Raw genomic sequence first — 13,546 nt, forward strand, 5'->3', positions numbered from 1 at the left:
GGATTGAAGGTCCAGATTCATTGACAACAGCAGGGTCTTCTGATGGCTGAATATGAATCGGTTGGTTATTGATGGTGTCTTCTTCAAGTTGTTCCGGTTCGTCTGTGTGCCGCAATTTCGTCTGATCAATGTGCCTCCTGCATGTTTGCCCATTCGTGAGCTTGACAATAAGCAACCTGTTACCCTCCTTGGCTGTAACAGTGCCAGTTACCCATTGGGGCCTTGACCATAATTTAGCACATACACAGGATCATTAATAGAGACGTCGCGTGACACGGCAGTGCGATCATGATACCACGGCTGAGATTGATGTCTATTTTCGACGAGATCATTAAGATCAGGGCGGACAAGCGAGAGCCTGATCTTGAGACCTCTCTTCATCAACAGTTCAGCAGGGGGACCCTGGTAAGCGTGTGGGGTCTCGTCCTGTAACTAAGCAGTATGCGTGACAAGTGAGTCTGCAAAGAACCATGAGATGCTCGTTTCAGGCTCTGCTTGATGGTTTGGATGACCCGCTCCGCTTGACCATTGGACACAGGTTTGAATGGTGCTGACCTTACGTGCTTGATACCATTGAGTCTTATAAACTCTTCAAACTCCAAACTTGTGAAGCACAATCCGTTGTCGCTCACAACGATGTTGGGCAGACCATGAGTGGCGAACATGACACGACGGCTCTCAATGGTGGCTGTGGATGTGCTGGATGACATGATTACACATTCTATCCATTTGGAATACTGATCACCACCACCAAAAACATTTTGCCCAGGAAAGGACCCGCATAGTCGATGTGGATCTTCGACCATGGTTTGGATGGCCACGACCACAAACTTAGCGGAGATTCCACTGGTGCATTGCTTAATTGCATGCAAGTGTTGCACTGATGCACACATGACTCCAAATCAGAGTTAATGCCAGGCCACCAAACATGAGACCTGGCAATGGCCTTCATCACCACAATACTGGGATGGATACTGTGTACACCCCGTACAAATCTCTCCCTGCCTTTCTTGGACATAACAGCACGATTACCCCATAGCAAACAATCAGATTGAATGGATAGTTCGTCTTTGCGACAGTTGTAAGGTTTGGTCTCATCACACACTTCCCTGGGAATGGCCAATCACCACTCAGGACACAGCGTTTTACAACCAATAAGATCGGATCCTGGCTGGTCCAGGTCCTAACTTGTTGAGCAGTGACAGGCGACCCTTCACTCTCAAAGGCATCCATGACCAACAGTAGGTCTGTGGGCTGTGGCGTTTCCACCTCCGGCGTGGGCAACGGTAAATGGCTCAATGCATCGGCACAATTCTTGGTGCCTGGTCTATGGTGAATGACATTATCATAGGCAGATAATGTCAGCGCCCACCTCTGGATATGGGACGACGCGTTGCTATTGATACCTCTATGCTCTGAAAACAAAGATATGAGCAGCTTGTGATCGGTTTCAAGTTCGAAACGAAGCCCAAACAGATACTGGTGCATCTTTTTAACCCCATATATGCAGGCTAAATTTTCTTTCTCTACCATGCCGTAGGCTCTTTCCGCTTTAGACATGCTTCTCGACACGTATGTAACAGGTTTTTTGTTTGCCCGACTCATTGGATTGTTGGAGCACGCAACTAACCCCATGTGATGAAGCGTCACAGGCCAATACCAAACGCTTGCATCGGTCATAATGTACCAGCAATTTGTTGGAAGAAAGCAGATTTCTAGCTTTCTCAATGCCCTGTCTTGAGATACACCCCAAACCCAGTTGTCGCCTTTTCTGAGCAGCATGTACAATAGCTCTAATAATGTGCTCAATTTAGGTTAGAAATTACTGAAGTAATTGATAAGACCAAGGAACGAACGCAGCCCCATCACATTCTGGGGTCTGGGTGCATTTTTGATGGCCTCTGTTTTCGAGTCTGTAGGCCAGATGCCATCTGCAGCAATCTTCCTTCCCAGGAATTCGATTTCCAGTGCCATAAAAATGCACGTTGAACATTTCAGCCTGAGACCCACTTTGTCCAGAACCTCTTCCAGGTTGTGCAAGTGTTCGGCAGTGTCACGACCGGTGACCAGAATGTCGTCTTGGAACACCACGGATCTAGGGACGGACTTCGGTAAACTCTCCATGTTTCTCTAAAATATGGCTGCAGCTGAACGAATTCAGAAAGGACATCTGTTGTAAATGAACAGCCCTTTATGCGCATTGATGCACTAAAGTTTCTTCGACAATTCGACATGCTCCTGTGTCATATAGGCCGACGTCAGATCCAATTTTGTGAACAACTTTCCCCCGGCTAGCGTTGCAAACAGGTCATCAGCCTTCGGTAACGGGTACGGATCCTGTTTCGAAACTCGGTTGATCATAATCTTGTAGTCTCCACAAATCCAGACAGTGTCATCACTCTTCAGCACAGGAACAATGGGACTAGCCCATTCGTTAAATTCGACCGGTGAAATGACCCCTTCACATTGGAGTCTGTCCAGTTCGATTTTGACCTTCTCCCTCATCAAGTACAGGACCGCCCGGACTTTGTGATGGACGGGTCTTGCATCCGAGTCCAGGTGGATCTGCACCTTGGCTCCCGTGAAGTTGCCGATGCCCGGCTCAAACAGCGAGGGAAATTTTCTCAGCACTTGAGCACATGAAGCGTCACCCACTGATGACAAAGCTTTAATATCGTTCCAGTTCCACTTTATTTTTTCGAGCCAACTCCTGACGAATAGCGTTGGACCATTGCCTGGAACGATCCACAGCTATAGATCATGAACCGCCCCATTATACGACACCTTGACTGCTGCACTGCCCATCACTGGTATGAGCTCTTTGGTGTAGGTATGCAATTTTGCATTTACTGGACTCAGTTTGGGTTTTACAGCCCTGGTGTCCACAATTTTTCAAAAGTCCTCCAGCTCAAAATTGACTGACACGCACCCATGTCTAATTCCATAGATACTGGTACACCGTTCAATTTTACTTCAATCATTATCGGTTGGCTCTTTATCAGGAACGAATGTACACCATAAACTTCCTCCTCGGGTATCTCGAATTGCATTGCTGGATCTGCTCCGGATCAGTCATCATCACCCACGTGGTGTGTCGCAGCACGCTTGCTGAGCTGCGGACACAACCGCTGAAGGTGCCCCATTTTCGCACAGCCTCTACAAATATACTGACTGAAACAGCATTGATAAGGCCGCTGATTGCCCCCACCACGCCAACAGGGTGAAATCGGATTTGTGCCCAATAGCGGACTTCGAGTAACTACAGGTTTCGCAAACACAGTCGGGTAGGCCCTGCCAGGTGCAGCTCGGCCAACCAACGATACAATCTGGTGCACAGTACTTGCCGTGGAGTTCCGACTCTGCGAGGATATCTGCTTTGTACTGTCGACCGTGGTCAGGCAAGTCTGGGCAATCATGATGGCCCTGCTCAGATCCAGTGTCACCGCAGCCAGCAGCCTCCGCAGCATTAACTCGTGGTTTATGCCTATTACAAAGACGTCGCGCAGCGTGTCTTCCAACGCGGTTCCAAACTTATACGGCCCAGCGAGACGTCTCAGGTCGGCAACAAATTCCGCCACTTCCTGGCCCTCAGAACAAATATGCTTGTAACAGCGGTATCTCGAGATAATATTGCCTTCTTTAGGTTTGAGATGGTCCCGAATCAGAGCACATAATTCCTCATAGGTCTTTTCTGTTGGATGTGCAGGTGAGAGCAGATTCTTTATGAGGCCATAGATTTTTGGAGCACAAACCATGAGGAAAACCGTCCTGCACCTAACTGCATCAGTGTCTTCATCCATCTGTTTGGCCACGAAGTACTGGTCGAGGCGATCTGTAAAACCGTCCCAATCTTCTCCCTCCATGAATCGCTCCAGGATTCCAACGGTGCTCATTTTTTTGTGTGTGTGAAAGTTCGTATTGTGCCTCGTCACCAAGTGTTGCTTATGCAATAACTCAATAGGCTTAGTACCGTGAACTCAATCAGGTGTGACCTGACTCTGCTTTATTAGCTCTCAAAGTGAGGATTAAACATGGAGGCTTTCTTTATATACAAGGGTTGCACGTGTGTGTCTGTGGCCCAATGACCTCCTACGGTCGCTCCCCCTGGTGGCAGGTAAACTCAGGCATACATACATTACACTTACACACTGGGAGAAGTGGGGAATGTAATGAATTGTGTTGCACAAGCTAAGGGAGAGGCTGAAAGAAATTCGGTAGTGATCATAAACTCTGTAGTTCTGCACATTTGCAAATATTGTCGCGGGCATTCTGTAATTCCTTAGTTGTTTCATCAGACCCTATTGCTCTCTCCCACCCTCCAATTGCAAATTTGGCTTGGTTTACACTATGTTTTTGAATCTAGATTATTAATGTCGATAGTAAGCTCTATGCTGACAATGTTCAGTCATCACAGAGCAGAAATGAACAAAGTAAACAGAATGTTAGGCTAAATAGTCAAATCAGTAGAGTTAATGTCGGGAGTAAGGTAAAACTTGACTGGTGTGCCCTGGAAAAAGTACAGAGAAGAGCAAAAAGGTTGATCCCTAGTGTCAGAGGATTGAGTTATTAGGAAAGGTTTAAAAAAATTAGATTCCTCAATTTTGAAAGGAGGCATACGAGACTGGATCTTATGGAGATATATAACATATTAAATAGCATAGAAAAGGTTAATCCTGAGCATTATTTCATATTAAACACATCTGCAAGATGTGAGGACATTATTCAAATTGGTAAACCACAAGTTCAGGATAGATGCCAGAAAGCATTTTTTTGCCTAATTAACAGAATGGTCTTCCAACAACGTTTGTGGAGGCAAACATCTCTGGATTCATTGCTGTGATGGGCAACTGTCGGTTCTATGGAAAGATGAGCTAGATGGGTGGAATACCCACCTTCATCTTTTCTTTTCTTTGCGGTCTCTGACTTTGATGAGTACAAAAACAAAGATCACTTAAAAAAAATCAACAGTTTTTTTGTGGAGTTTTTGATCAAATCTGTATTATACAGCATAGAGACCAATTGTTTTTTTTCAGTTACTTCTGCCTATCAAAAGTATATTGTCAATCCCATGGTTGACGAGCAGAAATTTTGGACAGATAAACACAAAATGAAGGTTGGGAAATCAATGACCACTGCATGAACAATGAAACTTAAACCCTGCATCAACATGGTTCAAGTAACCTTCTCGTTGACACGAGAGAGTTCTCCCAATTATGTACCTGTCTCACTTGGGATCTCCAATAGCAGAGCTGAGGGAATAAATATATTTTCACATCTGGGTACTGTGTGCTGTTGTGTATATACTCAGAACAGGTACATAGGGATGCTTATCTAGATTTTCACTCGATAACCCTCATACAGTTTGGCCTCTGACCACCACTTGCAAGAATCATGATCTTCTAATAACACAGGAAGCAGGATTTGATGAAAATTGAGTTATCTCCCAGTGTCTTGGAACCTGAGCCCTTGACACTAGGTCCTGTTTCATCCAGGAGTATAACTACCTCTGACACCAGGACCTGAACACCAGCAATATATTAATATATTGCTATGCATGTAGACTGCCCAACGTATACAGCTCACTTCAAGCTTGAGCCCTCCCTCCAAAAAAAAACCTTTTACTTGATATGTCAGTCACTATATTCTTAAAAGGTTTAATCTTTGTTATTGTTTCTGCAATGTGAATCATTGCCACATATCTCACTGCTGCTTTAGTTAAGCCCCAGACAGCAGTGCCAGTTCCTTTACAATATTGAATCTCCAGAAGAGCATCAGGATAGCTGAATTTAGAGGTGAGATAGGCATATATAGAGAGTTTAAACAGCAGAAGGACTGAGGTAGGGGCAGAGATGGACAATGTTACAGATGCAGAGTTAGGTGGTCTTTGTGATGGAGAGGATATGGGGCTAGAAGCTCAGCTCAGGATCGGGTAAGACTCCAAGGTTGCAAACAGACTGATTCAGCCTGAAACACTGGCCGGGGAGGAGGAGGGGATCAATTAGTAACAAGGGTACGGAGTTTGTGATGGGGCTGAGGTCAATGGCTCCAGTCTTCCCAATATTTAACCAGAGAAAATTGTGGCTCATCCAAGTTCCAAGACTAGATATCGGACAAGCAGTCTGACAACACACAGGCATGGTAGGGATTGAGAGAGGTGGTGGAGAGATAGCGCTGGGTGCCATCAGAGAACATGTGGAAGCTGACCCCGTGTCTGAGGATGATGTCGCCAAGGGGCAGCATGTAGATGAAGAAGAGCAGAAAATTGGCCTCAATGGCTTTAAACTGGGGGCCTGATTATGACTATATGTCTTGTCTGCTTATTGCCTGCCCTCTCTTTAACCCCTGGTTCCCCACATGGTGTTGACTCCCTATGTCCTATGCTATTGGGGATCAACTAGTTGTTTCATTTTGTATTAAACTACTCTGGGAAAGTGGATTATTCTCACACAGATTATAGGCCAGAGGAGGCTGCTGTGTGTTAAAGGCTGTAATAGTCATCTGGAGGATTCTGGTCTCCCCAACTCATGCCCTCTTTGGGTACCCTATCTCATAAACAGCTCCAACTTTCCTTGGACAAAAATAAAAACTGCAGTATTGTTGATAATACCATAAAATAGCATTACTAAAAATATTACTACTTACTGCTACAATTATCCATGAAATCTAAAAACAAACTTTTTAAACATTTTAAAGGGATATATATATATCATTATCATCGGCAGTCCCTCAAAATCGAGGAAGACTTGCTTCCACTCTAAAGGTGAGTTCTCAGGTGACTGTACAGTCCAATATGGGAATTACAGTCTCTGTCACAGGTGGGACAGACGGTTGTTGGAGGAAAGGGTGGGTGGGGAGTCTGGTTTGCCGCACGCTCCTTCCGCTGCCTGCGCTTGTTTTCTGCATGCTCTCGGCACCGAGACTCGAGGTGCTCAGCACACTCCCAGATCTCTTCCTCCACTTAGGGTGATCTTTGTCCAGGGACTCCCAGGTGTCAGTGGAGAGGTTGTACTTTATCAAGGAGGCTTTGAGGGTGTCCTTGAAACATTTCCTCTGTCCACCTGGGGCTCGCTTGCCAAGTAAGCGCTTGCTTTGGGAGTCTTGTGTTGGGCATGTGGACAATGTGGCCCACCCAACGGAGCTGGTCGAGTGTGGTCAGTGCTTCGATGCTGGGAATATTGGCCTGATCAAGAGCACTGACATTGGTGCGTCTATCCTCCCAGGGGATTTGCAGGATCTTGCGGAGGCATCGCTGATGGTATTTCTCCAATGATTTGAGGTGTCTACTATATATGGTCCCGTCTGAGCCATACAGGAGGGCGGGTATCACTACAGCCTTGTAGATCATAAGCTTGGTGCCAGATTTGAGGGCCTGATCTTCGAACACTCTCTTCCTCAGGCGGCCGAAGACTGCACTGGCGCACTGGAGGCGGTGTTGAACCTCATCGTCGATGTCTGCCCTTGCTGATAATAGGCTCCCGAGGTATGGAAAGTCGTCCACATTGTCCAGGGCCATGCCGTGGATCTTGATGATTTTAAATGGATGTATATATACATTGCATTAGTCCCTTATAATAAAGGATGCATCTTCAACTGAAATTAGGGTTCCATATTACATAAGAATTAGGAGCAGGAGTAGGCCATACAGTCCCTCGAGCTTGCTCCGCCATTCAATAAGATCATGGCTGATCTTCGACCTCAACCCCACCTTCCATATTCTCAATGGTAATAGATGTTAACTACTTTTAATAAGTTTGTTCCCACAATCTTCATTTATGTATTTTTTTTAATTGGTAAATTATGGACTTTTATTTGAGCTTATATACACAAAAGTTTTTTTAACGGATGATGAAATTCAGCTATTTCATTTCTTAAAAATTAATTAATTGCATTTAAGGGGAGACTAGACAAGCATATGAGGGAGATGGGAATAGAGAGTTATGCTGATTGATTTAGATAAAGAGTGGGAAAGCTATAGTGGTAGGGGATTCTATTGTAAGGGGAATAGATAGGCATTTCTGTGGCCGCAATCGAGACTCCAGGATGGTATGTTGCCTCCCTGGTGCAAGGGTCAAGGATGTCTCGGAGCGGCTGCAGGACATTTTGGAGAGGGAGGGTGAACAGCCAGTTGTCATGGTGCATATAGGTAAAAAATGGGATGAGATCCTAGAAGTTGAATTTAGGGAGCTAGAAGTTAAATTAAAAAGCAGGATCTCAAAGGTAGTAATCTCAGGATTGCTACCAGATTGCTACCAGTGCCACGTGCTAGTCAGAGTAGAAATAGCAGGATAGGAGTCCTGAGGGACTCCAAGGCCAGCGCCGAACTGGCTGAAGGGACCGAGGCGTGGCGTCGTCTCATACGCCCAACCAACTTTTAATTTTTTAAACTTTTAGCCAACTTTTAAACTTATTAAACAATTTAGGAGAACTTTTAAAACTTACATTTTAGACTCTCAACCAAAATACTTTTAAACATCTATTATTAACTTACATCTTTGACTTTTAAAAACTTTGAGAAACTTCTTAAATTGGGGAAACTTTTATAATCTATTATTGACTTACATCTTAGATTTTTAACAATTCTTAGAAACTTCTTAAAACATTTCAACATATCTTAGAAACTTTTGAAATAAATTGGGAGCCTTTATCAACTTTTAATCTTTTAAAATAACTTTGGAAGTCACCCTCCTAATGCCTGCTCCCCAACCTAATCTCGGGCCATCTACCATCAATGGCGCTACCCAGCACTGAGCTTGCAGCCAACACTTTGCAGTAGGCAATTAGGTTTATCGAGCTGTGCCTGGTCTCCAGTTGTCGTAGACCCCCTTGCCACTGGACCAAGATCTTGCTCAGCTAAGCCCATGTGATTGCCGGTGTGCAGCGGCCACCCCACGTCAAAAGAACTCACGCCCAGGTATCTTCCACTTCATCAGTATGAAGTTCGGGACCTGGAACATCAGGACCCTCATGGACAATCCCAACAGCAACAGGCTGGAACGCCGCACCGCCATAGTTGCCCGGGCACTCAGACGTTTTGACATTGACATCGCCGCCCTAAGCGAGACCCGGTGGACAGGGGAAGGCCAGTTGAAGGAACATGGTGTAGGTTACACCTTCTTCTGGAAAGGGAAACCAGAGGCAGAATGCCGCCTTCATGGAGTCGGCTTTGCCGTCAAGAATGAGCTGGTCGACCGCCTCAAAGACTCCCCCTGTGGGGTCAACGAACGCCTCATGACTCTCCGTATCACCTTATCTCGGAACCAATGTGCCACAGTCATCACTGCATACACCCCCACACTCGATGCAACGGATGAGGCTAAAGAAGGTTTTTATTCCAACCTCGAGACATCCTTGTCCCGTGTCCCAACGGGTGATTAATTGATCCTCCTAGGTGATTTTAATGCCAGGGTTGGCAAAGACACAGCCCTCTGGGGAAGCGTGATTGGCAGAAAGGGGGTAGGGAAAGCCAATTCCAGCGGTACCCGACTCCTGACAAAATGTCTAGAACCTGAACTCCTCACCACCAACATCCTGTTCTGCCAGAGGGACAAATACAAGGCATTGTGGCAACACCCTCGCTCCAAACACTGGCATCTGCTTGACTATGTCTTCATCCGAGCCAGGGATCGCAAGGATGTGCGCATCGCGCATGCTATGACAGGAGCTGCCGACTGCTGGACGGACCACCGCCTAATCCGATCCATAATCAACATTAACATTACCCCAAAGCAGAGGGGACAGCAGAAGCAGTTCCGCAAAAAAGTTAATGCTGGGGCACTTAGAGACCCAGCTAAAAGAGCCCTATACAGCCAGCGCCTCACAGCCAATCTGGCGTGCCTTGATGACCGAGATGCTGAATGCCCACAGCGCTTGGTCTGCTCTCCCGGCCTCTATAACCAGTGCCTGTGAAGAGACACATGGACATTCAACCAGAAAACACCAGGACTGGATTGATGAAAATGATCAGGAGATCGAAGAACTAATAGATCGCAAGCGCAAAGCATTTCTGAGCCTCAAGCAACAACCCAACTCAGGAGCTGCAAAACAACATTACAGACGGCTCAAGGCTCAGGTCCAACAAAAAACTCGGGACCTAAAGAACAGGTGGTGGATGGAGAAAGCACAGGAGATACAACAACTGGCCGACAGCCACGATATGCGAGGATTCTTCACTGCAGTCAAGGCCACCTACGGTCCAATCTCCCAAGGACCCACCCCACTCCTGGCCAAGAACGGGGAAACACTCATCAAGGACACCGACGCTGTCAGGGCCCGATGGAAGGAGCACTTTGAAGATCTCCTCAATCAAGACTCTGCCTTTGACTCGAGTGTTCTCGATTCCATCCTGCAGCATGCTACCCGCCACCAACTCAGTGAAACTCCAACGTTGCACGAGGTAGGCAAAGCCATAAAACAGCTTAAGAATAACAAGGCTACGGGTGCGGATGGAATCCATGCTGAGGCACTAAAATATGGTGGAGAGGCGCTGTTGGCATGGATACATGACTTCATCTCTCTCATTTGGAGGGAGGAGAGCATGCCGGGAGATCTCAGAGATGCAGTGATTGTGATCATTTTTAAAAAGGGGAACAAGTCCGACTGTGGCAACTACAGGGGAATCTCCCTGCTTTCAGACACTGGGAAAGTTGTAGCTCGAGTTCTCCTCAATCGTCTTCTCCTAGTGGCCGAGGAGCTCCTCCCGGAATCACAATGTGGATTTTGTCCCCTACGGGGCACAACAGACATGATCTTTGCAGTGCGCCAGTTGCAGGAAAAATGCAGGGAGCAGTGCCAGCCCTTATACATGGCCTTTTTCGATCTTACAAAGGCCTTTGACACTGTCAACCGTGAGGTTCTATGGAGCGTCCTCCTCCATTTCGGATGCCCCCAAAAGTTTGTCAACCAATCATCAAGATCCACGGCGTGGCCCTGGACAACGTGGACCATTTCCCATATCTCGGGAGCCTCTTATCAACAAAGGCAGACATTGATGTGGATATTCAACCTCGCCTCCAGTGCGCCAGTGCAGCCTTCGGCCGCCTGCGGAAAAGAGTGTTTGAAGACCAGGCCCTCAAATCTACCACCAAACTCATGGTCTACAGGGCTGTAGTAATACCTGCCCTCCTGTATGGGTCTGAGACATGGACGATATACAGAAGACACCTCAAGTCGCTGGAGATATATCACCAACGATGTCTCTGCAAGATCCTGTAAATCCCCTGGGAGGACAGGCGCACCAACATCAGTGTCCTCGACCAGGCTAACATCCCCAGTATTGAAGCACTGACCACACTCGATCAGCTTCGCTGGGCAGGCCACATAGTACGCATGCTAGATACGAGACTCCCTAAGCAAATGCTGTTTGCGAAGCTCCTTCATGGTAAACAAGCCAAAGGAGGACAGCGGAAAAGTTATAAGGACACCCTCAAAGCCTCCCTGGTAAAGTGCGACATCACCACTGACACCTGGGAGACCCTGGCCACAGACCGCCCGAGGTGGAAAAACTCCATCCGGGAGGGCGTTGAGCTCTTTGGGTCTCGATGCAAGAAGCATGAAGAGGCCAGGCGCAGGCAGCGGAAGGGGCGCGCGGCAAACCAGCCCTACCGACCACTTCCCCCGACGAATGTCTGTCCCACCTGTAACAGTGTCTGTGGCTCCCGTATCGGACTGTTCAGCCATCAAAGAACTCACTTAGGAGTTGAAGCAAATCCTTCTCGATCCGAGGGACTGCCTATGATGATAATGAGCAGGATAGCTAAGTTGAATACATGGCTTGAGGAGTGGTGCAGGAGGGAGGGATTCAAATTCCTGGGACATTGGAACCGGTTGTGGGGGAGGTGGGACCAGTACAAACCAGATTGTCTGCACCTGGGCAGGGCGGGAACCAATGTTCTAGGGGGAGTGTTTGCTCGTGCTATTGGGGAGGGGTTAAACTAATATGGCAGGGGAATGGGAACCTATGCAGGGAGACAGAGGGAAATAAAATGGAGTCAGAAGCAAAAGATAGAAAGAAGAAAAGTAAAAGTGGAGGGCAGAGAAACCCGAAGCAAAAACAAAAAAGGCCACATTACAGCAAAATTCCAAAGGGAGAAAGTGTGTTAAAAAGACAAGCCTGAAGGCTCTGTGCCTCAATGCGAGGAGTATTCGGAATAAGGTGGACGAATTAATTGCGCAAGCAGCTATTAACAAATATGATATAATTGGGATTACGGAGACATGGCTTCAGGGGACCAAGGCTGGGATCTCAACATCCAGGGGTATTCAACATTCAGGAAGGATCGACAGAAAGGAAAAGGAGGTGGGGTAGCATTGCTGGTTAAAGAGGAAATCAACACAATAGTAAGGAAGGACATTAGCTTAGATGATGTGGAATCTGTATGGGTAGAGCTGCGGAATACCAAAGGGCAGAAAACGCTAGTGGGAGTTGTGTACAGACCACCAAACAGTAGGAGTGAGGTTGGGACAGCATCAAACAAGAAATTAGGGATGCATGCAATAAAGTTACAGTAGTTATCATGGGTAACTTTAATCTATATATAGATTGGGCTAACCAAACTGGCAGCAATGCGATGGAGGAGGATTTCCTGGAGTGCATTAGGGATGCTTTTCTAGACCTATATGTCGAGGATTCAACTAGAGGCCTGGCCATCCTAGACTGGGTGAGGTGGAATGAGAAAGGACTAATTAGCAATCTTGTTGTGCGAGGCCCCTTGGGGAAGAGTGACCATAATATGGTAGAATTGTTTATTAAGACGGAGAGTGACACAGTTAATTCAGAGACTAGGATCCTGAACTTAAGAAAAGGTAACTTCGATGGTATGAGACGAGAATTGGCTAGAATAGACTGGCAAATGATACTTAAAGGATTGACGGTGGAAAGGCAATGGCAGACATTTAAAAATCACATGGATAAACTTCAACAATTGTACATCCCTGACTGGAGTAAAAATAAAACGGGGAAGGTGTCTCAAACATGGGTAACAAGGGAAATTAGGGATAGTGTTAAATCCAAGGAAGAGGCATATAAATTGGCTAGAAAAAGCAGCAAACCTGAGGACTGGGAGAAATTTAGAATTCAGCAGAGGAGGACAAAGGGTTTAATTAGGAGGGGGGAAATAGAGTATCAGATGAAGCTTGCTGGGAACAGAAAAACTGACTGCAAAAGCTCCTATAGATATGTGAAGAGAAAAAGATTAGTGAAGACAAATGTAGATCTCTTGCATTCAGAATCAGGTGAATTTATAATGGGGAACAAAGAAATGGCAGACCAATTGAACAAATACTTTGGTTCTGTCTTCATGAAGGAAGACACAAATAACCTTCCAGAAATACTAGGGGACCGAGGGTCTACCGAGAAGGAGTAACAGAAGGAAATCCTTATTAGTCAGGAAATTGTGTTCGGGAAATTGATGGGATTGAAGGCTGATAAATCCCCAGGGCCTGATAATCTGCATCCCAGAGTACTTAAGGAAGTGGCCCTAGAAATAGTGGATGCATTGGTGATCATTTTCCAACAGTCTGTCGACTCTGGATCAGTTCCTATGGACTG

The 13,546-nt window shown here is 46.4% G+C and overlaps 1 protein-coding gene across 1 annotated transcript in view; it reads left to right on the forward strand.

Annotated features, from left to right (window-relative positions):
• The first annotated feature begins 5,849 nt into the window (after positions 1-5,849).
• Positions 5,850-13,546, forward strand: part of LOC139263576 (transient receptor potential channel pyrexia-like) — a 96,023-nt gene continuing 88,326 nt past the window's right edge. The window contains exon 1 of the mRNA XM_070879746.1: positions 5,850-5,929. Coding sequence (XP_070735847.1) covers positions 5,850-5,929 — 80 coding nt within the window. The remainder of the gene's footprint in view (positions 5,930-13,546) is intronic.

The sequence above is a fragment of the Pristiophorus japonicus genome, chromosome 1 (assembly GCF_044704955.1).
Source record: "Pristiophorus japonicus isolate sPriJap1 chromosome 1, sPriJap1.hap1, whole genome shotgun sequence".
In the NCBI taxonomy this organism is placed as follows: Eukaryota; Metazoa; Chordata; class Chondrichthyes; family Pristiophoridae; genus Pristiophorus; species Pristiophorus japonicus.